Source organism: Papaver somniferum, chromosome 7, assembly GCF_003573695.1.
Source record: "Papaver somniferum cultivar HN1 chromosome 7, ASM357369v1, whole genome shotgun sequence".
NCBI classification, from domain to species: domain Eukaryota; kingdom Viridiplantae; phylum Streptophyta; class Magnoliopsida; order Ranunculales; family Papaveraceae; genus Papaver; species Papaver somniferum.
Genome location: NC_039364.1, coordinates 162323090 through 162349831, shown reverse-complemented (window position 1 = coordinate 162349831; position 26742 = coordinate 162323090). Strand labels below are relative to the sequence as shown.

The 26742-nt window shown below is 44.8% G+C and overlaps 1 protein-coding gene across 1 annotated transcript; it reads left to right on the top strand.

Annotated features, from left to right (window-relative positions):
* Positions 1-3182: 3182 nt before the first annotated feature.
* LOC113295467 (G-type lectin S-receptor-like serine/threonine-protein kinase At1g11300) lies at positions 3183-26110 on the top strand. Its single transcript, XM_026543804.1, has 4 exons — positions 3183-4470; positions 25198-25544; positions 25641-25851; positions 25944-26110. The coding sequence occupies exons 1-4, from the start codon at positions 3183-3185 to the stop codon at positions 26108-26110; spliced, it is 2013 nt and encodes a 670-aa protein (XP_026399589.1).
* Positions 26111-26742: the final 632 nt, after the last annotated feature.

Below are 26742 nucleotides of genomic sequence, written 5' to 3'. Positions count from 1 at the left end.
ACTTTTGTAAAATCTATGGGAAAGGGGTTGCTCTATATTTTAGAGGGACCCCTAAGGAAAAATATTTTATAGCGTTTATTAAGAGTTCGCGATTTTCCTTAACGGTTTTTCGGAGTTTCCAAGCTCAAGTTGAGCATCTACTACATATGCTAGTAGTAGGTGTAGTAGGGTGTTTTATCCTGGAGATATCCGTCCTGTGAGGGCTATAGCATCACTCTTGAGTGTATCCAGGCGCTAATGTCTTAAGGACAACGTGTTGAACACGTGACTCACTCTATTTTTCCAAAGTTTTGCCTTGTTGCTGTTGTGGAGATATGAGAAGCTCGTTCGTTTCATCAATCGATCAATTCCATTATAAAGGAGATAAGTATCAATAACTTTGCTTATTTGATTTTTTCTTTATTTTAATTATTGCACCCAACATCACTTCCATAAACTGCAACAAACACATCTCAAACCTTCAATCCGTTGGATGTAGCTTCCACTTTCAGCTGCGTTCTGCAGCTCATTAACAACTGCATCTCATACTTGCCAGCTGCACAACCACAAATCAGCTGCAACAATTCTTCTCAGCTGGTTTCTTTGCTGAACATCGACCTTCATCTGAACTGCAATCTCACAGCTCCATCAAACCTTTTCTTAATCATTCGTCTAGGCTCATTTTGTAGCTTCAATTTATTCTCAAACTCACACCCAATCAAGAGCAACACACAACACCAACATCTTCCACAAAAACCCATTTCTTCCCTGATTTATTATTTAAATTCAAATCCGTCTTCTTATTCATCAACAACAGCTAACGTAATCACCATTAAACCCTCATTTTCTTCATATTCACACCCATATCAATTTCTCCCATTTCATCCTTCCAAACCCTAACTTCAGAAAGTTCTTTCTTCATTTCTTTGACAGATTAAAACCCATTACCAACTCAAATAACAACCTCACCTTCATCTCCACTTCTCAGAAATCATCATCTTCATCTACCATCGGAACAGAACCCCTTTCTGAATCTCGACCTCCACAGCAACAGATCTTCTTTCACTGAGTTGGATCATGCAAACTCTTCAAACTCTGGTAATCAAATTCATCTCAAGCATCAACAGAAACAATTAGTGGTTCCCACTTAAATTGATTCAAACTCTCACTTCTTTTCTTCCCGTCTCTCTGCGCAGCCATCTTTACTTCTCGCAATTTCAGGTAGAGTCCAATGATAAGAGAAACGACATATCTCTTGAATTTAGGGCTAGGTAATGATTGAATTTTCTACAGGCGCCCAACAAATGATACAAGCCACCAACAGCAACAGCTACTGAACAAAATTCAGATGGTTGCCCCCTCTATCCTTGGCTTGACTCCCATTAGCACTCGCCTGTAACATCACGTTTTTACCGTTCAGGCTCCAAATGAACGCTTTCTTCTTTTGATAATTCTTCCATCAGCAGCAGCCTCTTACTTCTCAGATTCACTTCTTCTCTTCAATTTCTCTTCATCACTAAAGTTGTCATGTTTTTTAGACAATAATTTGCATTACTAAAGCTAACATGCTTTTCAGACAGAGATGAAGAAATAAAAGCAAACAATGAGAAATCATTTCGCCTCCAACAATATTTGCATCTTTTTGCCTTTTAGGCGATGTTTCTTCTTCTTTTGTTCCAAATGACTCCAAAGTACCTAAAACTAGGGTTGTTCATGGTTGGTTTTGGTTCGGTTTCTAGCCAAACCGAAACCAATACTATCGGTTTCTAAAAATCTAAACCAAACCAATCCATTAATCATTGGTTCGTTTTCCAAATGGTTCCAGCCGGTTTTGGTTTGTCCCAGTGGTTTTTGGTTAACCACTAATTATGTCAAACCAAAAAAAAAATACACAAGTTTACGTACAAAAAAATCGTAGCTGCCGATAATATTGGTTTACACAAATTTACAGACAAAAAAAAATAAAAAATAAAAATCAAGAATAGTTAAAGCTTACTCTAAATTTAGAGATCAAAAAAAGATATATAATATATCTTAATTTAGTTATTGACAAACAAAAAATAAGGAAGACAGGAAAAAGAAAGTCGAGTAGCAGCAGTGGCTGCTGTAGTTGGGGGTGGAGAAGGAAGGCGAGGAGAAAGAGAAAGAGCGAGAGTATCATAATGAAATATTAGATTTAAGGTTACTATTTATCCTCTAAATCAATGGGTAGAATCTAATACTTGTAAATCAACGATAAAAACTAAGTTTAAACAATAATCAGTTTTCCAATGGTTTTTGGTTCGGTTTTAGAGGTCAAACCAAACCAAAACCAACATTATCGGTTTTCCACTTTCTACACCATAACCAATCCATTAGTAAATGGTTCGGTTTGGTTTCTTCCTAATTGGTCTGGTTCGGTCCGGTTCCAGCGGAAAACCGAAACCATGTTCAGCGCTACCTAAAACTCAAAAGCAAACATAAGATACATAATTTATAAAAAATTTAACAAAGAAAGCATAAACAATAGATAAATATCAAGGTGTTTTAGACACCTATCCACCCATAACCCCGAGCACAAAAACGAAAAGCTTAAAAAAGAGAAAATTCTTTCCCAAAAGAGGAAAAAGAAGAGTCAAAGATGGGAAAATTCTTTGATTTTAAATTAAATTGAGACAAAGTCAAAGTAACAAAGAATTATTGAATATAGATTATATAGTTGTTGCAAGTCGAATCTGTGACTTCGCGAGTATATTCTGTTAAGATATTTTTTCCATGAGCCTAAACAAGACGGTTATGCTTGCCACAAACCGGTACACAGTCCAAGTGACTAAATCATTTATTTTTCTCCACCAACTCGCCACTATACACGAATGTTTACCTGAACAGAGAGCTTGGAGCGCACCATTGATGAATCTGAACCGCAGTCGCAACCACTTTTTGGCATTATGAGCTGCAGCTAGCCCATTCCAATATGTCATTGTCTTCGAACATGACGGCATATAAGAGTTGACAATCATGCATCTGACCAATAAATTTAAAAATGTACTTAACTAGCAGTGTGTTTTATAAAATGGTTGTTGACTATTATCTGTGTAAGCCGATTATGTGCGGAAACTTCTTCTTCCATTTTCATTGACTAGCAGCTTTTGGATTCATCTCAAGCACTAAACCGATGAACAGACATGCGTTAATTTGATCAGTCTCGAAGCGTTTAACTGGTTATGATGATCATAACTACTCGTACAATCGTCAACCGGTACCTTCTTTTTATTTCTATTCATGTTTCTTTCTTGTTTGTTGCGTTCCAAAACTGTTCTGCAAAAGATAACAGCACAATTACATCAACCCAAGTCATTACCGACTCTCAAACTTTAATTTCCTCTGGCCAAGTCTTCAAACTAGGCTTCTTTAATCCTCCTAATTCTACAAATCATTATGTCGGAATTTGGTACACCAAGTTTCCGGTACAGACCATCGTATGGGTCGCAAACAGGAACAACCCGATAAAGGATACGTCGGGAACCTTAGGAATTGCAACTGATGGGAATCTTGTAATCTCTAACGGACGGGGAGTTGTTCTTTGGACTACAAATATTTCTAATGCCGCCAACGCCAACAATACAGTTGTTGAATTATTAGATACAGGGAATTTAGTGCTTAGCTTGATAAATGATCGTACAAGGGTTTTGTGGCAGAGTTTTGATCTCCCAACTGACACTTTGCTTCCGCAAATGAAAATTGGTGCAAGCAGTCGACAAGAACTTACATCCTGGAAAAACGAATCTGATCCTTCACAAGGAATTTTCTCTGTGGGGCTCGAGCTTGCTGATGGTATTCCTCAGCTTGTTCTTTCGAGTAATGGGTCTAAATATCGACACTGGCGTAGCGGTCCATGGAATAGTATTGTGTTTATTGGTATACCGGGCATGACTAATGGTTATAATGATGGATTCTATTTAACTAAAGATGATCAAGATGGCAGTATGTACATGAGTTTCAATTATGCTGATAAAACTACCATACGCAGGTTTGTTATCGATCATCGCGGAGTGTTACTAGGACTGAATTGGTTTGAAGGAAGTAACGAATGGACACAGTTGTGGTCTTCACAAGAGAATGAGTGCGAGGTTTATGGAAAATGCGGCCCCTTTGGCCGCTGTAATCCATTGAATTCACCAATTTGTAGTTGTCTACCAGGGTTTAAGCCTATGTCTGACAATGAATGGGACAAGGGAAATTGGTCAGGTGGGTGTGTGAGGAATACTCCATTAAGGTGCCAAAACAACTTAAATGATGGGTTCTTGAAGCTTGGAAGTGTCAAAGTGCCTGATTTCGCCTCCTCTTTCTGGTTGGGGTCTCCTACGATCGAGGATTGCAACAGGACATGCTTAAGTAACTGTTCTTGCATTGCGTATTCGTATGATAGTGGCATCGGGTGCATGACATGGGTTGTGAAGGATTTAGTGGATATACAAGTTTTTGATGAAACTGGGGCAGATCTTTACATTTGTGGACACACGAACTACGCGGGGTCCGAATGCCCGCAATCAATTGTTAAAGTCTAAAGAGATTACGATGATGATACCCGGATGTGGGTTCATTGGCTCAAAACCCACGGGTTTATCATGGCCTACTCCAACTTCCCCATGCGTAGCGATTATGCATGGGGTACAAATATAAAAGGAAAACAACATATATAAGCAAATGCATGCGGAACTAAATGAATGCAAAGTGCTGAAATGTAAATAAGACCAAGGTTTACGTGGTTCAGCACTAAGGCCTACGTCCACGGGGTTTGTTGTTCTGCTATATTATTCACGGTTACACGAATAGTTTGAATGACTTGGGGTTTACATATTTCTCTCCACTATGGGATTCCTTACCTTTGCTATTCTCTCTCTCTCTCTCTCTCTCTCTCTCTCTCTCTCTCTCTCTCTCTCTCCTCTGATGTTTTTCCGATCCCCCTCCCCCTTTGTGGAGATTGGGTATTTATAAGGTAGGAATGTGGGACCCATCTCTGAAGACCGTTGGAACCTTATCTTCTAGTGTCTTGTGTCCATCACGCAGAGGTCTGCGTTTCCCCCTAGATCCCGCGGAGGCATCTTCGCTCGTTCCACAGGTCGGTCGACACGTGCACTGCTCAGAGTGTTTAATGCGGGTGGTTGAGGGGTCTGCTCGTGTCAGACAAGTGTCTTCTGCCCCTGTCAGTCCGTGTCAGCTGACTTTCTCCCCACCGTTGATCTTAGCTCCTCTTCTGGGGATGAGATAAAGCAACTCCTAGGGGTTTATTTGGTGCTTCGCGACGCATCGTGTTTTGATGTCTTGGCTTGCATGCTTTCCACGTACCTTTCTGTATCCACGTGTCCGATAGTGAGATATATGTGTACACAATTTGCCCCTTTTCTTCAGGCTTAACTGACTAAGGGGTGCCTTGAAGAAAAACTATCGTCGCATATCCTTCTCACTCCTAATAACTTCTCCTAGATACTTGGGCACGTCTTTTATTCGTGCATTAACTGCTTATGTAACGGGCACATTTTCCTATTTCTCCCTTAATTTCCTCTTTTCTTTCGGGTATTTTAAGGATGGAGAGGAAATTTAATTTCATTCTTCCTAAACACTCTCTCAGTTCATTTTTCCTTTAAGTTTCCTACCTGCCTTCATTAAACCTGTGACCTTAAATTCTTTGTCAGTCTTCATTGCACCTGTGATCTTATCTTCTGTCAGTCTTTATTGCACCTGGGATCTTCCCCTGTTCGTTTCTTCTACTTGCTGTTTTTTGCCGGTGAGTTTTTCTTTTCTTGATTTCACTGTTTTATGCCGTGTTGAATTGTGAATTTTCTGCTATTTGTTGTTCCTTGTTTGTGATGAAGAACTCTTTCTGATGCTTGCATACTAGTTTGCCCCTGTTCTTCATCTTAAATTAAGGCAGCCATTACTTCGAGGGTGGAGTATTGAGATTGTATCCTAATTTTAGGGTTTCTTTGTTGTCGTGGTTGTATTGCTATAAATGTGTTTTTTGATTTTTGGTTATTGTGTGTAACCTGTTCTTGATTTTATTCTTTCCGCAGCCATGTCTGACCGTCCACGGCCTACCTATGAGACTCCTGATTCTAGGTTGTCGAGATCTCCTCAGCGTCGAGAGTCTCAGGATGATGTTCGTCGGAGTCGAGTGTCTTCCGGAGCGAGAGCCTCTTCTTCTCGGGAAGAGATTCCTCCAATAATTCCGTCTGGCTCACGGAGAATATTTAATCAGTCAATGGTGCGTCCTCGTGAAGAGACTCGGAGTACGCAGGCTCCTCCCCGCGCTGTTGCTTTTGACATTCCTCCTTTACGTTCGTTAGTGCCCGAGCATTATCCACGGTCTTCTCCAACTTTGAAAGGGAAGAATACAAAGGGCATAGCTCCTGCGGCTGGATCTTCAAAGAATCCCCCCGTGAAGAGAAAAGCGTCTGAAGCGTTTGTTAGTTCATCCGGTCCCGCCGAGGAGGAAGAGGCTGCTCCCTTGATACGCAGTGTTTCTGTGAGCAGGAGAAAAGTAACCTTCAAGCATATCGATCTTGAAATATTCAAGGAGAAACATGAGCTCCAAGCCTTCGGGGTTCGTTTTTATGCCCCCGAGGATGATATTACGTATGAGCTGATCTCTAAGTACGAATTCGATGAATTTCACTTGTTAACGACGGTTGGGGCCTTCGAGGCTGGTCTGATGCTGCCGTTGTACAAATCGGGTGATTCCTTCTATTACGACGTGCTTGCTAGTCGTGAGGGTTCTTCCACAAATACTCATAGCCGTTCCGTATCCCAATTATCGGGGAATTATCTCCGCGCTCTGAAGGAATGCTATCTGCGGAGTAAGGGGGAAACGTCGATGACTTGCTACGTCCCCAATCCCTTGGAGAAGGAATGGTACACTCCTGAGAATTTTAATAACTCCTTCGGTGATTACGTCAATAGCAGGAATCGCAAGCCGTGGAGTGTCAGCCTTCGGAATCTTCCTGCTCCTCGAGGCGAGATTCGTCTGTTAAATGAGGTCAGCGATGCCAAGCTGAAGTATGTTCCTGGCACGGAGGCGTCCAATCGTCGGAAACTCTTCCCCGCGCGAGAAAGGATCAAGCGTGATCATGACTACGAGTGGCACGCCACTGTCATTGAGATAGTAGGTCCGTGGGCTTATGGTTGGATTCCCGGTTCCCGCGGATGGCGGTCAACCGAGAATAGTAAGCCGCGCGAATCTCCTCCCGCTCGCTATGGAGATTTCTGCCCCTGGCGTCTGAACTTTGCGGGCATGAATTTTCCTTATGCCCTGGATGTCGTAGAGGGAGACGAGGAGGATGGTTCCGGTGCTATACTCCCCTCGAAGAATGTCTCAGCTGCTCAGGTACGCAGATTCTAGTTGTGTTTCGTTTTTATAACTTCCATCGGACGGGAAGAATAATTCCTTTGTGGTGTCGGTTTCAGGTATTGAAGAAGACAAAGATTAGGCCGAAGCAGTCTTCTACTATGGTGGTGGGTGAGGTTGAGGTCCAAGAAGAAGTTACTAGTCCTGTGAACGAAGAGTTTGCCGAGGACGAGATTACAGATGGGGAGGAACGTACTGGTACCTCCCCTATCAATGCCGAAGAAGAGGTCTTTTCTGGTCCCACCGGTGATGGAGGAAGGAACAAGGGTGTAGTGGCGGATGATGTTGTCATCGAGGATGTTTCCGTCCCTGCGGGTGATGTTATGGATACCCTCCCTACTTCCCATGAATTTTCTTTCGATCGGATGTATTCCACGGGAGAGTTCTTTGACGAAGCCCTCGATTTTCCCGAGGACTTCTCTTTACTTTCCCCTAATGACAATTGGGATGTTCTTGGTGGTGATGGTAATGGTGATGCTGCTGTAGAAGGTGTTGGTGCGGAGGAGCCTGCTGTGCATGTAGGCGCGGGAGAACATGCCAACGTTCGTGCTGAGGGGGTCGATGCGGTCAAAGGAAAATCTGTTGTGGACGCGCCCGCCAATAGTCTTCCCCAGTCGCCAATGTCTGAGGGTGAGGATGCCATCATGAGTTGGTTCAAGGAGAAGAATCTTCTGTTTTTCTCTCATCCTGCTCCTGTGGTTGTTGGGGAAAAGGAATCAACCGCGTATACCCGTCGTATGATGGAGATGTCTTCGAAGGCGCAGGTGTCTGAAGCCTGGGGAACAAGGTTGACCGTTCCCGAAGCTACCCTCGTGCCGGAGCCTCCTACTTCTGTTGCCGATATGATGGCTGTTGCCGACGGGTATCAATATGGCTTCCCGCAACAGCGCGTGCTGGAGGTAAATTTTCGTACATTCTTGTTCGTGAGAATAGGACGCTTTGGTTGAATAATGTTTTGTCATTTTGATGTGTAGATGATGAGGAGCGAGCATTGCAACCACGTGCTATATCAGTTCTTTAAAGCAAAATCTCTGAAGCTCGAGGCTAAGCTTCGTCATCGGGAAAAGGAATTATCTGCGGCGGAGGTGGAAATAGAAGAGCTGAAGAAAAGCCTTAAGGAAAAAGAAAGACTGGGTGAAGCAGAGGCTGATCTTCGTTCAGAACTTATTGCAGTGCGCGCTGAGTTAGAGCAAACTCGTAGCCAAGTTTCCACTTTCACAGGTTTGGTTCTTTTCCTTCGCCGTTTATCGTCATTCTTTTCTCTTAGTTGTTCTGTCTGAGTCTCCCCACCCTATGTCCAGTGGGTGGCATCCCCGAGCTGGTATGGCTTCGAAACGAAAGAGCTCGGCAAAAATCTCGTATTAGAGATTTGGTTGAGAAGATTAAGAGTGAGGCTAGGAAATGGGATGCTCGGGCTGAAATATGGCGCGCGCGGCATGTTCAGATGGTCGACATGCAAAATCTGTACAACCATGATCGTGCTTTATTTGATGGCACACTGCTGTGGACCAGTGATAATCTGCGGGAATCCCGCGAGCGTACTTCCTTGTTGGAATCTAGGATTCAGCTATTGGAAGAAGAATTACAGACGGCGCGGTCCATTCCTCTTTCGGGGGTCCAAGATAATATGCTTGGTCTTGCCAGGGAACGAGATGATGCTCGTGCTGAAGTCTATGCTCTCAGCAATGCTCTTTCCGCGTCTCGTGCCGATGTAGCCCGTCTTGCTGAGTCTGAGAGGAATCTTGAAGTGTGCATGTATAGACTCAGCAAAGGGGTCTCAGAGATAAATAAAGAGGTCGACCACCTTCGTCATATGGACTCGATGAAGCAGGTAGAGTTAGATGCCTGTCAATTTACTCTCACCAACCTTCAACTAGACTATAAGAAATTATCCGCGGAATATGATCATCTTGATGAAGCGCGAGATGCGGTTGTTAATGAATATGAAGAGGCTTCGGCTTGTGTCGAAGGTATAATCCCAATTCATCGAGTGTGATCTTGTTTGTTTTCTACTCTAACTCCGTGGTGTTGTCTTTTTCAGGGCTCGAGGAACGGCTTCGCGTCACAAATGAAGAACTTGAAAAGGCTCAATCTTCCTTAGCACAGCAAAAGGAACAAACCAATCACTTCAAGAATTTAGCAGCCACCCGCGAGGAGGCCGTTGGTGCTGCTTCCAGAGAAGTGAACCGGCTATCCTCGTTATTATCCCAAGCCCAACAGCGGACAACAGTTATTAAACATAAGGCTCGTTGTCAATTGGATGAGGAGACGAACAGGATGCTGGAGAGGATTGAGCTTGGCCTAAGGAATGAACATGGTCTCGTGAAGAACTACCCTCGTCGTCCCGTTCCTGCTGCATTGCCCAGCTCCTCGGGCCCCTCTTCTGGTGGGAGCGTCCCATCAAGTCTGCGGAAGAATCCGGATGACGGGACCGCCACCTAGGTAGAGCTGGCAGCGTTCTGTAGGGTCCGCGGCATAATTGTGCTTTTTGTAACGATGTAAAAGGAATGTTTTTTGATTGTGTATCCTTGGCTTTGGCCGTTCACTTCTTGTAATCACCCTTTATGAAATGAATTCTCTTCTTGATAGACCTACAATGTTTTTGTATTTTAAGTTTGTGAAAAATCAAAACAAAAGTTAAGTGTTTTTGAGTGCGATACGAAAGGAAGGTACCTCCGTGATCGTCTTGAGACCTGTCACCCCGCTGGCAAATACTGGGCCAGAGGATTCCCAGACGGTGGGGGCCTGGGCAACGTTCTAGGATATGGGGCGTAAAATATGTACGCACCCATTCCGTCGACCCGTTGCCTTAAGATTGGTTGGGTATCTCTTTCTGCTGGGTGCCTTCCCCCTGGTCCTACACTTATGGACACTGATGGGGGAGCCCTGAGAGATTGTAGATTAACTACTTTCCCCAATATTGTAGGTAGATTCCTCAGACTTGATAATTTGAAAGCTTGTTTAATTGATAAGTTGAGGTTTGCAATTCCTCTTCCAGAGATAGAAACATGTTGGGCGGGGAGGCTCCTTTCTTCTTCTGGTATATTCCCAGCAGATTCAAATCTGCGTTGCTTCTATGGGAAGTATGGTTTGAGCCATTTAGCATTCCAAGGATGCCGGAGAACCTCACCTTTTAGATTACGGAGGTAGTAAGAACCATTACCCGCAATGTCGTGGATCATAAACGGTCCTCCCCATGTAGGTGCTAACTTTCCCCATTTCTTTTCTTGCTGATATCGTGGGATTGTTCTCAACACATACTGTCCCTCTACAAAATTTCGTAGCTTTACCTTTTTGTTGTACTCCCTTGCTAGTCTTCGTTGATAATTTTCCATCTTTTGCAATGCTACTTCCCTCCTTCCCTCCAAGTCGTCCAACCTTTCTAACATCATATCTGTTGTTAGGTTTTTCTCCCAGGCTTCAGTCTTCGTGGTTGGCATGAGGATTTCTGTAGGTATGACTGCTTCAGCTCCATAAGTAAGAAGAAACGGGGATTCTCCGGTAGCGGACCTTCGTGTTGTCCTGTATGCCCACAAGACATTGTGCAGTTGTTCGCACCATCTTCCCTTATGCTCGTCTAATTGTTTTTTGAGTATAAGGGCGAGGGTCTTGTTGGTAGCTTCCGCTTGTCCGTTGCTTTGAGGGTATAAGGGAGTGGACTTGTTCTTTCTTATTTTAAAGGTGTCGAAGAGCATGTCTATATTTTTTCCCTGTAATTGCTTGCCGTTATCAGACACAATTTCAGCAGGTATACCAAATCTGCAAATGATGTTCTGGAATATGAAAGTGAACACATACGCGTCTCTGATCCTGGCCAAGGCCTTAGCCTCCACCCATTTACTGAAGTAGTCCGTGGCTACTATCAAAAATCGTCTCTTCCTGGATCCTTCGATGAAAGGCCCGACGATGTCTACTCCCCATTTTGCAAATGGCCACGGGCTATCGACAGAGTTTAGCAATGTTGCCGGCGCGTGGATTTTTTTCGCGAAGCGCTGGCATTCTTCGCATCGTCGGGACATCCTCGCAGCATCTTGTATCATGGTCGGCCAGTAATATCCTTGCGTTTTTGCCTTGTCAGCTAGTGATCTCATACCGCTATGATTCCCTGCGTCACCATAATGGATATCCTTTAGAATTCGATGCCCTTCTTTTCGGGATAAGCAGCGTAGTAATGGTCCGAGGAAAGATTTTCTATATAGGACCCCGTCCCGAAGATCGTATCTTCCCACTTTGGAGAGCGTCTTTCTAGCTTGCTTCCGATCCGCAGGTAGGCTTCCTTTGTCGAGGAAAGCATGTATTGTCACCCTACAGTCATCTTCATTGCTGAAATCTTCGTCTTGATTTGCTTTTGACAAGATGTCTTCTTCATCAAAGTCGTTATGGATGTCTTCTCCTACTTGGTCTTCAATATCTTCTTCCATCGTATCTTGATTGGTAGCGAAGGAGAATTGAGATGCAATCGAAGGCTCGTATACCCTTGCTATTTTAATACTTTCGGCATTTTTATCCCTCAACATGGATGATATGTATGCTAGGGCATCCGCATGCCTGAGGTCCCTTCTGCATAAGTGCCGGAACTTAATGTTCGGGATTTGTGAAGCCAATGTTTGGACCAATGCCATGTAAGCTGAAAGGGTGTCGTCGTACACATTATATTCGAGCGCGATTTGCCGTATGACCAGCTGCGAATCACTTGTCAGCCTTACATCGGTTATCCCCATCTCTATTATTATACGTAGGGCATGTATGACAGCTTCGTATTCAACAATGTTATTGGTATGCTCTTTGAATTCCAATCTAAGTGCCTGTATGATTCTTTCTCCAGTTGGGGTGATGATGACAATACCTATTCCTGCCCCTTCCTTATTTTTAGATCCGTCGACGAAGACTTCCCATTGTCTATGACTCGCAGGTTCGAGGATATCCATTGGATCCTTGATTGCTTCTTCGGCTTCTGGTATTCCCTTGATCTCTTCGTCGTTGTCTAGAGGGAGGTCTGCTAAGAAATCTGCCAGAACTTGGGACTTCTGAGAATGCTGAATTTCATGAATGATGTTGAATTGGTCCAGATGGGTGTTCCATTTGGCTATTCGGCCCACTTTTCCTGTGCTTTTGAGGACTGCTTCCAATGGTGCTCTGCATGGTACCCTGACGAAGTGAGTTAGGAAGTAGGTTCTTAGTTTTTGGGTAGCCCATACCAGTGCGAGGATGAGTTGTTCAATCTTAGTATAATTTCTTTCCGCGGGATTGAGTGTCTTGCTGACGTAATAGATGGGCTGTTCTATCTTTGTATTGGTTTTGACTAATACCGCGCTGACTGCGTCCTCCGTTGCTGCTATGTACAGTGCCAAAACTTCATCAGGGTCAGGTTTCTGCAGGATAGGGATCGAAGCTAGATGTTCTTTGATCTTTTGGAATGTTTCCTCGCAATCGGCGGTCCATTCGAACCTGCTTCCTTTCTTAAGAATATTGAAGAAATGTTTGCACTTGTCCGAAGATCGTGCAATAAATCTGCCCAACGCTGCTATGGACCCATTGAGCTTCTGCACTTCCTTTAGATTCTTTGGTGACGGCATCTCTACTATGGCTTGAATCTTAGCTGGGTCTACCTCGATGCCCCTTTTCGTCACCAGATAACCGAGGAACTTCCCTGAGGTGACACCGAAAGTACATTTCTCCGGATTTACTTTCATGTGATGTTGTCTCATTGCATTGAAAATATTCCTCAGGTCCTGGTGGTGATTTTCACGCAGCTTGCTTTTGACGAGCATGTCGTCCACGTAGACTTCTAGGGTTCCTCCAATCCATGGTTTGAAGATAGCATCGACCATCCTTTGGTATGTTGCCCCTGCGTTTCGGAGCCCGAAAGACATTCTGGTATAGCAATAAAGGCCATGTGGTGTATAGAATGCTGTGTGTTGCTGATCTTCTTCTGCCAGGGCTACTTGGTTGTAGCCAGAGTATCCGTCCATAAACGACAGCTCCTCGTACCCTTCAACTGCTTCAACCAGTTGATCTATGCTCGGCAGGGGATAGCTGTCCTTTGGACACGCCTTGTTGAGGTTAGTAAAGTCGATGCATATTCTAACCCCTCCATTTTTCTTAGGAACAATGACCATGTTGGATATCCAGGTAGGATACTTGACTTCCTTGATAAATCCTGCGTCTAGTAGCTTCCGAAGTTCTGTTTCTACCGCCTCATGATATTCTGGAGCCACTTTTCGTATTTTCTGCCTGAACGGGGGTGTGCCCTGTTTGATGCGTAGTTCATGTTGGATTACTTTTGGGTCGATCCCTGGCATATCTCCTAACTTCCAGGCGAACACATCCGCATATTCCTTGAGTAATTTGGTTAAGGAATGTTCTCTCCCTTCGCCCATGATGGTCCCGATTTTGACCCTCTTTGGGTCTTCTTCCGTTCCTATGTTGATTTCCTTAGTGGGTTCCACGGGTGTGAACATAGGCCTTGGGTTTCCGAGGACTGGGGCGCTCTTTAATTGCTATTTGGCGTATTTCTGCTCTTTGTTGATTGTTGAGGTACTTGTTTCCGAGCCTCGGACATTACCCTGTATCATCAAGCCTTTTCCTGTGGTTTCCTTAAGGAATAGTTCTACGGCTTTCTCTTGCGTGGTTTCTTGATTTCTTACTCTTCGGATTTTTCGCTGTTCTTCTTGCTCGTTGTTGATATGATCCTGAGTGGCCTGGCATTCTCGTGTAGCGATTCGATCTCCCTTGATCTCCATAATTCCCTCAGGTGTTGGAAATCTTAGGTACTGGTGGTATGTTGCCGCTACTCCTTTGAGCTTGTGTACCCACTGTCGTCCAATAATGACGTTGTAGGGGGAAGGGGTATCCACCACACTGAATCGGGTATCCAGTTTCATGGGCCCTGCGTTAACCTGTAACACAATGTCTCCCAAGGGCTTCGTGGCCGCTCCATTGAATCCGTAGATGGTGTGATAAGAGGTCATCAACTGTTCATCATGGAGCTTCATCCGTTTGAATGCGTCATAGAATAGGACATTCACAGATCTTCCCCCGTCTATGAGGATTTTTTTGAGGTTACACCCCGCTATTGGTAATGTCAGGACCAAGGGATCGTTATGGTCTTCCATATCTTCTTCGATATCCTCGGCATCGAAGATGACGGGTAATTCCATACATTTTTCATGTTCGTCCACTGTTATCCCATCAACCTTATATAACTCGCAGCGATCTTCGAATTGCTTCCGTAACCTTTTTCCAATCTGTGCTGTGAGCGAGGGTCCTATGGCTGCGGAACACGAGATGGTGTTGATTGTTCGGTTTTCTTCCGGAAGTTGGACTGGCTTGGTTCGTTTGGATCTGTCCTCGGTAACCTCCTTCCGTATGTAATGTTTGAGCTCTCCCGCATCAATTAATTTTTGAATCATTATTTTAAGGTTCTTCCATTTTTCGGTCTGGTGTCCGTTGAAACAGTGATACTCACAGTAGTCTTTAGACTTTTCGGATCTTGGGGGCTGCTTTCCCTTAGACCATGGCCATTCTAAGTTTTCCCTCCCTTTGATCTCCCGCAGGATACGAGCATAGCTAGCGTTGAGTTTCGTGTAAACTTGGTCTTCGAATTTTCGGTCGCCTGTTCTTCGTTCATCCCTCCGTTCCTTTCTATCTTCGTGAGGTCTCTCATCTGAGGAACCCCTTTTGGCCCCATTGGTTTGTTCTGCTGAATTGGTGCGGTGAGACCTCTGCGGATATGCCCTCGGGTTTTCCCGTTGAATTTCTTCAAGTCGAGCGTGCTTCTCGATAATTATTCGGAGATCGCCTTCTGTCTTGGGCACGCTCCCGTGAATTTCAACAAATAGGGGACTCATTCGGTCCAAGCCCCACTTATAGCAATTGATGCTCACCACTGGGTCCACGCTTCCTATGGCTTGGCAGATCCTATGCCATCTGTTTGTGTATTCTCTCGTGGTTTCCTTGTAGCCGATTGCTAGTGAGAAAAGCTTATCCATCCCAGTGTTTACAGTCTTGTTGTACATGTATGTTCTTAAGAATTTCTCTGCCAGTTGGTCGTATGAGTGTATGGAGTTTGGTGGCAGATTATTAAACCATGATAACGCCGATCCCTTCAAACTTGACGGGAAGTATCTACAGAGTACGGCGTCGTTCTGTCCCCATCTTGCTAGGACGCGGTTGTAGTACCGAACATGTGCAGCAGGGTCGCTGGACCCATCATAGCATTCGAACGTCGGGACAGGGCATTTCAGGGGAATAGGGGTGTTGGCCAAGCGATGCGTCAGGGGCGTGGAGTTAGCTTCTCTCATAACCTCTTCTAACCTTCCCCCTCCTTGTTTATTTTTCAATTGCCTGATCTCTGCCATCATCTCATCTCGCAGTTCCTCCATTGCGCGTTGGTGTTCTAAGTTCTTCAGATCATTTCCGTTTGATTCTCCATCGTCATAGTCCGGGTCGGATACGCTATGTCTCCTTGTTGCGTCTTCATTAGTCGCTAGGACGACTCTGCAGTCTTGGTTTGGCTCTGGTGCTTTGGAGCTTGCTTCATCAAGTTGTTGGTTGGTCTTTGTGCTTAGAGCAATCCGCTCCTTTAAATCTTGATTTTCTCTGGCCAAAAGTGCTACAGCTTCTGCGTAAACCTGTTGGTTCCTTCTCAGTTCCTCGAGCTCAGCCATTAGCTGGTGTGATTGGTTGGACCCCTGATTGGGAGTCCCCGCACGTGCCGCTACAGCCGTGGCGCCACCCTCCTCCATGGTCTGTACCAAAGGTGGCAGGGGTTCAACTTCTGTTGCTGGTGTTTCCAAATTGGAGTGAGCGCCCCTTTGCGGTGCCCGAGTCGTCGGTATGGTTTGGTTCTGGTTATTTGTTAGCGGCATTCCAAAGGTTAGCAGATGCGCGGGTTGGAATGTTCTGGATTCATCCACCCTTTCCCTTGGTTGGTTAAGTTGACTCATGGCGAAGGTATTGCTAGCCTCCGCGGCCTTCGGGACTACCGCGGCTTCCCCGTATTTTATCGTTGCTGCTCTGAGAGCCGCCATTGCAACTGAATTAGCGTTCATGGGTGAAGTGATTTCAGTTGTATCCTGCCTTCGATTGGTCATTTTAGTTTTATCTCCTTTCTGCTTGCTTCGGGTGATGATCGGGGTTGTCCGGGGTGTTTCTTTTGACAAAGCTTTGGATTTTCCTGCTTCCTGCGTCTTCTCCATCACGTGCCTTTTTGTTGACGAAATCTAGCGTAAACTCGCCTTCTTTACTCACAACACGTTCTCTCTGTATAAATTTATTCAAACAGAAACGGGAATATCCGCGTGAAGCGGGTTAGTTGTCGAAATACAATTTTTCAAAAGCGGGTTTATTAAAGGCGATCTTTAGTATATATAAAAAAACTATGAAAACTGTAAATCCGACGGATTAGGACAATAACCCATGCTTGGAACACTAACTCTTATCGAAGGCAAAAGGTGGGTTTTTGAATATAATACTGTTGACGAATGATCTATACAGTCAGAGCTGATAAAATCGGAGCAATCGTATGCCAAATTAGAATGAAATCACAGGACAAGATAAATCTTTTACCGGGACGAAGTCCCTGTTTCTAGCGCCAAATTGTGGACACACGAACTACGCGGGGTCCGAATGCCCGCAATCAATTGTTAAAGTCTAAAGAGATTACGATGATGATACCCGGATGTGGGTTCATTGGCTCAAAACCCACGGGTTTATCATGGCCTCCTCCAACTTCCCCATGCGTAGCGATTATGCATGGGGTACAAATATAAAAGGAAAACAACATATATAAGCAAATGCATGCGGAACTAAATAAATGCAAAGTGCTGAAATGTAAATAAGACCAAGGTTTACGTGGTTCAGCACTAAGGCCTACGTCCACGGGGTTTGTTGTTCTGCTATATTATTCACGGTTACACGAATAGTTTGAATGACTTGGGGTTTACATATTTCTCTCCACTATGGGATTCCTTACCTTTGCTATTCTCTCTCTCTCTCTCTCCTCTGATGTTTTCGATTTTGACCCTCTTTGGGTCTTCTTCCGTTCCTATGTTGATTTCCTTAGTGGGTTCCACGGGTGTGAACATAGGCCTTGGGTTTCCGAGGACTGGGGCGCTCTTTAATTGCTATTTGGCGTGTTTCTGCTCTTTGTTGATTGTTGAGGTACTTGTTTCCGAGCCTCGGACATTACCCTGTATCATCAAGCCTTTTCCTGTGGTTTCCTTAAGGAATAGTTCTACGGCTTTCTCTTGCGTGGTTTCTTGATTTCTTACTCTTCGGATTTTTCGCTGTTCTTCTTGCTCGTTGTTGATATGATCCTGAGTGGCCTGGCATTCTCGTGTAGCGATTCGATCTCCCTTGATCTCCATAATTCCCTCAGGTGTTGGAAATCTTAGGTACTGGTGGTATGTTGCCGCCACTCCTTTGAGCTTGTGTACCCACTGTCGTCCAATAATGGCGTTGTAGGGGGAAGGGTTATCCACCACACTGAATCGGGTATCCAGTTTCATGGGCCCTGCGTTAACCTGTAACACAATGTCTCCCAAGGGCTTCGTGGCCGCTCCATTGAATCCGTAGATGGTGTGATAAGAGGTCATCAACTGTTCATCATGGAGCTTCATCCGTTTGAATGCGTCATAGAATAGGACATTCACAGAGCTTCCCCCGTCTATGAGGATTTTTTTGAGGTTACACCCCGCTATTGGTAATGTCAGGACCAAGGGATCGTTATGGTCTTCCATATCTTCTTCGATATCCTCGGCATCGAAGATGACAGGTAATTCCATCCATTTTTCATGTTCGTCCACTGTTATCCCATCAACCTTATATAACTCGCAGCGATCTTCGAATTGCTTCCGTAACCTTTTTCCAATCTGTGCTGTGAGCGAGGGTCCTATGGCTGCGGAACACGAGATGGTGTTGATTGTTCGGTTTTCTTCCGGAAGTTGGACTGGCTTGGTTCGTTTGGATCTGTCCTCGGTAACCTCCTTCCGTATGTAATGTTTGAGCTCTCCCGCATCAATTAATTTTTGAATCATTATTTTAAGGTTCTTGCATTTTTCGGTCTGGTGTCCGTTGAAACAGTGATACTCACAGTAATCTTTAGACTTTTCGGATCTTGGGGGCTGCTTTCCCTTAGACCATGGCCATTCTAAGTTTTCCCTCCCTTTGATCTCCCGCAGGATACGAGCATAGCTAGCGTTGAGTTTCGTGTAAACTTGGTCTTCGAATTTTCGGTCGCCTGTTCTTCGTTCATCCCTCCGTTCCTTTCTATCTTCGTGAGGTCTCTCATCTGAGGAACCCCTTTTGGACCCATTGGTTTGTTCTGCTGAATTGGTGCAGTGAGACCTCTGCGGATATGCCCTCGGGTTTTCCCGTTGAATTTCTTCAAGTCGAGCGTGCTTCTCGATAATTATTCGGAGATCGCCTTCTGTCTTGGGCACGCTCCCGTGAATTTCAACAAATAGGGGACTCATTCGGTCCAAGCCCCACTTATAGCAATTGATGCTCACCACTGGGTCCACGCTTCCTATGGCTTGGCAGATCCTATGCCATCTGTTTGTGTATTCTCTCGTGGTTTCCTTGTAGCCGATTGCTAGTGAGAAAAGCTTATCCATCCCAGTGTTTACAGTCTTGTTGTACATGTATGTTCTTAAGAATTTCTCTGCCAGTTGGTCGTATGAGTGTATGGAGTTTGGTGGCAGATTATCAAACCATGATAACGCCGATCCCTTCAAACTTGACGGGAAGTATCTACAGAGTACGGCGTCGTTCTGTCCCCATCTTGCTAGGACGCGGTTGTAGTACCGAACATGTGCAGCAGGGTCGCTGGACCCATCATAGCATTCGAACGTCGGGACAGGGCATTTCAGGGGAATAGGGGTGTTGGCCAAGCGATGCGTCAGGGGCGTGGAGTTAGCTTCTCTCATACCCTCTTCTAACCTTCCCCCTCCTTGTTTATTTTTCAATTGCCTGATCTCTGCCATCATCTCATCTCGCAGTTCCTCCATTGCGCGTTGGTGTTCTAAATTCTTCAGATCATTTCCGTTTGATTCTCCATCGTCATAATCCGGGTCGGATACGCTATGTCTCCTTGTCGCGTCTTCATTGGTCGCTAGGACGACTCTGCAGTCTTGGTTTGGCTCTGGTGCTTTGGAGCTTGCTTCATCAAGTTGTTGGTTGGTCTTTGTGCTTAGAGCAATCCGCTCCTTTAAATCTTGATTTTCTCTGGCCAAAAGTGCTACAGCTTCTGCGTAAACCTGTTGGTTCCTTCTCAGTTCCTCGAGCTCAGCCATTAGCTGGTGTGATTGGTTGGACCCCTGATTGGGAGTCCCCGCACGTGCCGCTACAGCCGTGGCGCCACCCTCCTCCATGGTCTGTACCAAAGGTGGCAGGGGTTCAACTTCTGTTGCTGGTGTTTCCAAATTGGAGTGAGCGCCCCTTTGCGGTGCCCGAGCCGTCGGTATGGTTTGGTTCTGGTTATTTGTTAGCGGCATTCCAAAGGTTAGCAGATGCGCGGGTTGGAATGTTCTGGATTCATCCACCCTTTCCCTTGGTTGGTTAAGTTGACTCATGGCGAAGGTATTGCTAGCCTACGCGGCCTTCGGGACTACCGCGGCTTCCCCGTATTTTATCGTTGCTGCTCTGAGAGCCGCCATTGCAACTGAATTAGCGTTCATGGGTGAAGTGATTTCAGTTGTATCCTGCCTTCGATTGGTCATTTTAGTTTTATCTCCTTTCTGCTTGCTTCGGGTGATGATCGGGGTTGTCCGGGGTGTTTCTTTTGACAAAGCTTTGGATTTTCCTGCTTCCTGCGTCTTCTCCATCACGTGCCTTTTTGTTGACGAAATCTAGCGTAAACTCGCCTTCTTTACTCACAACACGTTCTCTCTGTATAAATTTATTCAAACAGAAACGGGAATATCCGCGTGAAGCGGGTTAGTTGTCGAAATACAATTTTTCAAAAGCGGGTTTATTAAAGGCGATCTTTAGTATATATAAAAAAAACTATGAAAACTGTAAATCCGACGGATTAGGACAATAACCCATGCTTGGAACACTAACTCTTATCGAAGGAAAAAGGTGGGTTTTTGAATATAATACTGTTGACGAATGATCTATACAGTCAGAGCTGATAAAATCGGAGCAATCGTATGCCAAATTAGAATGAAATCACAGGACAAGATAAATCTTTTACCGGGACGAAGTCCCTGTTTCTAGCGCCAAATTGTGGACACACGAACTACGCGGGGTCCGAATGCCCGCAATCAATTGTTAAAGTCTAAAGAGATTACGATGATGATACCCGGATGTGGGTTCATTGGCTCAAAACCCACGGGTTTATCATGGCCTCCTCCAACTTCCCCATGCGTAGCGATTATGCATGGGGTACAAATATAAAAGGAAAACAACATATATAAGCAAATGCATGCGGAACTAAATAAATGCAAAGTGCTGAAATGTAAATAAGACCAAGGTTTACGTGGTTCAGCACTAAGGCCTACGTCCACGGGGTTTGTTGTTCTGCTATATTATTCACGGTTACACGAATAGTTTGAATGACTTGGGGTTTACATATTTCTCTCCACTATGGGATTCCTTACCTTTGCTATTCTCTCTCTCTCTCTCTCCTCTGATGTTTTCGATTTTGACCCTCTTTGGGTCTTCTTCCGTTCCTATGTTGATTTCCTTAGTGGGTTCCACGGGTGTGAACATAGGCCTTGGGTTTCCGAGGACTGGGGCGCTCTTTAATTGCTATTTGGCGTGTTTCTGCTCTTTGTTGATTGTTGAGGTACTTGTTTCCGAGCCTCGGACATTACCCTGTATCATCAAGCCTTTTCCTGTGGTTTCCTTAAGGAATAGTTCTACGGCTTTCTCTTGCGTGGTTTCTTGATTTCTTACTCTTCGGATTTTTCGCTGTTCTTCTTGCTCGTTGTTGATATGATCCTGAGTGGCCTGGCATTCTCGTGTAGCGATTCGATCTCCCTTGATCTCCATAATTCCCTCAGGTGTTGGAAATCTTAGGTACTGGTGGTATGTTGCCGCCACTCCTTTGAGCTTGTGTACCCACTGTCGTCCAATAATGGCGTTGTAGGGGGAAGGGGTATCCACCACAGTGAATCGGGTATCCAGTTTCATGGGCCCTGCGTTAACCTGTAACACAATGTCTCCCAAGGGCTTCGTGGCCGCTCCATTGAATCCGTAGATGGTGTGATAAGAGGTCATCAACTGTTCATCATGGAGCTTCATCCGTTTGAATGCGTCATAGAATAGGACATTCACAGAGCTTCCCCCGTCTATGAGGATTTTTTTGAGGTTACACCCCGCTATTGGTAATGTCAGGACCAAGGGATCGTTATGGTCTTCCATATCTTCTTCGATATCCTCGGCATCGAAGATGACGGGTAATTCCATCCATTTTTCATGTTCGTCCACTGTTATCCCATCAACCTTATATAACTCGCAGCGATCTTCGAATTGCTTCCGTAACCTTTTTCCAATCTGTGCTGTGAGCGAGGGTCCTATGGCTGCGGAACACGAGATGGTGTTGATTGTTCGGTTTTCTTCCGGAAGTTGGACTGGCTTGGTTCGTTTGGATCTGTCCTCGGTAACCTCCTTCCGTATGTAATGTTTGAGCTCTCCCGCATCAATTAATTTTTGAATCATTATTTTAAGGTTCTTGCATTTTTCGGTCTGGTGTCCGTTGAAACAGTGATACTCACAGTAATCTTTAGACTTTTCGGATCTTGGGGGATGCTTTCCCTTAGACCATGGCCATTCTAAGTTTTCCCTCCCTTTGATCTCCCGCAGGATACGAGCATAGCTAGCGTTGAGTTTCGTGTAAACTTGGTCTTCGAATTTTCGGTCGCCTGTTCTTCGTTCATCCCTCCGTTCCTTTCTATCTTCGTGAGGTCTCTCATCTGAGGAACCCCTTTTGGCCCCATTGGTTTGTTCTGCTGAATTGGTGCGGTGAGACCTCTGCGGATATGCCCTCGGGTTTTCCCGTTGAATTTCTTCAAGTCGAGCGTGCTTCTCGATAATTATTCGGAGATCGCCTTCTGTCTTGGGCACGCTCCCGTGAATTTCAACAAATAGGGGACTCATTCGGTCCAAGCCCCACTTATAGCAATTGATGCTCACCACTGGGTCCACGCTTCCTATGGCTTGGCAGATCCTATGCCATCTGTTTGTGTATTCTCTCGTGGTTTCCTTGTAGCCTATTGCTAGTGAGAAAAGCTTATCCATCCCAGTGTTTACAGTCTTGTTGTACATGTATGTTCTTAAGAATTTCTCTGCCAGTTGGTCGTATGAGTGTATGGAGTTTGGTGGCAGATTATCAAACCATGATAACGCCGATCCCTTCAAACTTGACGGGAAGTATCTACAGAGTACGGCGTCGTTCTGTCCCCATCTTGCTAGGACGCGGTTGTAGTACCGAACATGTGCAGCAGGGTCGCTGGACCCATCATAGCATTCGAACGTCGGGACAGGGCATTTCAGGGGAATAGGGGTGTTGGCCAAGCGATGCGTCAGGGGCGTGGAGTTAGCTTCTCTCATAACCTCTTCTAACCTTCCCCCTCCTTGTTTATTTTTCAATTGCCTGATCTCTGCCATCATCTCATCTCGCAGTTCCTCCATTGCGCGTTGGTGTTCTAAGTTCTTCAGATCATTTCCGTTTGATTCTCCATCGTCATAGTCCGGGTCGGATATGCTATGTCTCCTTGTTGCGTCTTCATTAGTCGCTAGGACGACTCTGCAGTCTTGGTTTGGCTCTGGTGCTTTGGAGCTTGCTTCATCAAGTTGTTGGTTGGTCTTTGTGCTTAGAGCAATCCGCTCCTTTAAATCTTGATTTTCTCTGGCCAAAAGTGCTACAGCTTCTGCGTAAACCTGTTGGTTCCTTCTCAGTTCCTCGAGCTCAGCCATTAGCTGGTGTGATTGGTTGGACCCCTGATTGGGAGTCCCCGCACGTGCCGCTACAGCCGTGGCGCCACCCTCCTCCATGATCTGTACCAAAGGTGGCAGGGGTTCAACTTCTGTTGCTGGTGTTTCCAAATTGGAGTGAGCGCCCCTTTGCGGTGCCCGAGCCGTCGATATGGTTTGGTTCTGGTTATTTTTTAGCGGCATTCCAAAGGTTAGCAGATGCGCGGGTTGGAATGTTCTGGATTCATCCACCCTTTCCCTTGGTTGGTTAAGTTGACTCATGGCGAAGGTATTGCTAGCCTCCGCGGCCTTCGGGACTACTGCGGCTTCCCCGTATTTTATCGTTGCTGCTCTGAGAGCCGCCATTGCAACTGAATTAGCGTTCATGGGTGAAGTGATTTCAGTTGTATCCTGCCTTCGATTGGTCATTTTAGTTTTATCTCCTTTCTGCTTGCTTCGGGTGATGATCGGGGTTGTCCGGGGTGTTTCTTTTGACAAAGCTTTGGATTTTCCTGCTTCCTGCGTCTTCTCCATCACGTGCCTTTTTGTTGACGAAATCTAGCGTAAACTCGCCTTCTTTACTCACAACACGTTCTCTCTGTATAAATTTATTCAAACAGAAACGGGAATATCCGCGTGAAGCGGGTTAGTTGTCGAAATACAATTTTTCAAAAGCGGGTTTATTAAAGGCGATCTTTAGTATATATAAAAAAACTATGAAAACTGTAAATCCGACGGATTAGGACAATAACCCATGCTTGGAACACTAACTCTTATCGAAGGCAAAAGGTGGGTTTTTGAATATAATACTGTTGACGAATGATCTATACAGTCAGAGCTGATAAAATCGGAGCAATCGTATGCCAAATTAGAATGAAATCACAGGACAAGATAAATCTTTTACCGGGACGAAGTCCCTGTTTCTAGCGCCAAATTGTGGACACACGAACTACGCGGGGTCCGAATGCCCGCAATCAATTGTTAAAGTCTAAAGAGATTACGATGATGACACCCGGATGTGGGTTCATTGGCTCAAAACCCACGGGTTTATCATGGCCTCCTCCAACTTCCCCATGCGTAGCGATTATGCATGGGGTACAAATATAAAAGGAAAACAACATATATAAGCAAATGCATGCGGAACTAAATGAATGCAAAGTGCTGAAATGTAAATAAGACCAAGGTTTACGTGGTTCAGCACTAAGGCCTACGTCCACGGGGTTTGTTGTTCTGCTATATTATTCACGGTTACACGAATAGTTTGAATGACTTGGGGTTTACATATTTCTCTCCACTATGGGATTCCTTACCTTTGCTATTCTCTCTCTCTCTCTCTCTCTCTCCTCTGATGTTTTTCCGATCCCCCTCCCCCTTTGTGGAGATTGGGTATTTATAAGGTAGGAATGTGGGACCCATCTCTGAAGACCGTTGGAACCTTATCTTCTAGTGTCTTGTGTCCATCACGCAGAGGTCTGCGTTTCCCCCTAGATCCCGCGGAGGCATCTTCGCTCGTTCCACAGGTCGGTCGACACGTGCACTGCTCAGAGTGTTTAATGCGGGTGGTTGAGGGGTCTGCTCGTGTCAGACAAGTGTCTTCTGCCCCTGTCAGTCCGTGTCAGCTGACTTTCTCCCCACCGTTGATCTTAGCTCCTCTTCTGGGGATGAGATAAAGCAACTCCTAGGGGTTTATTTGGTGCTTCGCGACGCATCGTGTTTTGATGTCTTGGCTTGCATGCTTTCCACGTACCTTTCTGTATCCACGTGTCCGATAGTGAGATATATGTGTACACAACATTCGCCTAGCTCTTTCCGATCTTGGTAAGTAACAACAGCTCATAAACAATATTCATTTCACCCTTAAGCATTACAGCAGTAGATATTTGTTTTTTACATAAATTCCTTGTAAAATGTAGATTCTGCAGAAAAGAACAATACAGATCTTTCAGAAAAGAAGAATCCAAATCGTGTACTTTTGCACAGAAATTTAAGTGCGGTCGTCGTCGTAATTACAGTCCTTGTGGGTATACTTGCCATTATCATATGCACAAACTTCTTTTGGAGGTGGTTGGCAAAACGGAAGAATGACGGGAAAGTTGCTTCAGATTTAAACAATGTCCACGGAGAAACTCCAGGCAGCAACATGCTTGGAGACAATCCAGATCAACTGAAAATTTTCAAATTTGAAGAGTTAGCAATTGACACAAATGAATTTAGCAGGGCCAATATGCTTGGCCAAGGTGGATTTGGTCAAGTATACAAGGTACAGTGGCGGCTATCTATTCTCGCGCGTACTTTCAATTGTATTATAACTTTAATTTACAAGAAGTGAAACATGCATTGGCTTTTATGTTTCCAGGCAAAGTTACTGGATGGACAAGAAATAGCCGTGAAAAGGCTTTCTAAAGGTTCTATACAGGGTTTAGAGGAGTTTAAGAATGAAGTTCTTGTCATCTCAAAAGTCCAGCACAGGAATCTAGTTAGACTTTTAGGTTGTTGCCTTGAAGGGGATGAAAAGATGTTGGTTTATGAGTATATGCCAAATAAAAGCTTGGATGCCTTCCTTTTCGGTTTGATGCTTTTTGCAAAACTTCTCTACATTGATGTTTGTGATGCATTTCTCTATATTCCATTATAAATTGAGTTTTTATTTGTGAAACAGATGCCACAAAAGGTGCGCTCCTAGACTGGAAAAAGAGATTTCAGATTATAGAGGGGATAAGCCGGGGGATTCTGTATCTACATAGAGATTCTAGACTGAGAGTCATTCATAGAGACCTTAAAGTTAGTAACATTCTGTTGGATGAAGACCTGAACCCTCCTCTTTAACTTGCTTTTCTTGTTTTTTTTTGTGTTAGTGAAAACCCTAACTGTAGGCGTACCTTTTCATGAACTTGTAGAAATATTGCCCTTCTGCGTTGGTATGAATCCTAGCCGTAGGTATGCTTTGCACGAACTTGTAGTAACATTTAGGTACCGTAGTGATGTTGGCCGCCTCAATTACCGTGCAAAGTAGGCATGCATGAGCTGGTATTTGTCATTCCCTTCCCGTGAAAACCTAGCTTCTAGGGTTTACTCCTTTTTTCCTGGTGTGGTCGTGTGTATGGTTCCCGTGGTGGGGCGCGCCTCCTCGGCCGGGCGCGAATTTCCCGCTGCAGGGTACGGCCTTGGCATGAGGTGGTGATGCAGGGTCTGTCAGTCCCCATTTATTTGCCTATGCGCATTATGACTTTGAAACAAATTGGCTTGCGTCCATAATAGATCTCTTGTGTCTGATAAAATAATTTCCATGCACTTTCCGTAATAATTTCTCTTCGTATTGTTCCATTGTAGTTATTTCGAAGGTGGAAGTAGCGTGAGAGAATTTTCGTTAAGATGTCGTTTGAGAAAAGTTCTGCCGTACTGAAAGATGTTGGCAATTCCAAGCCAAACATAGATGATGAGTTCTTTACAACATCCGC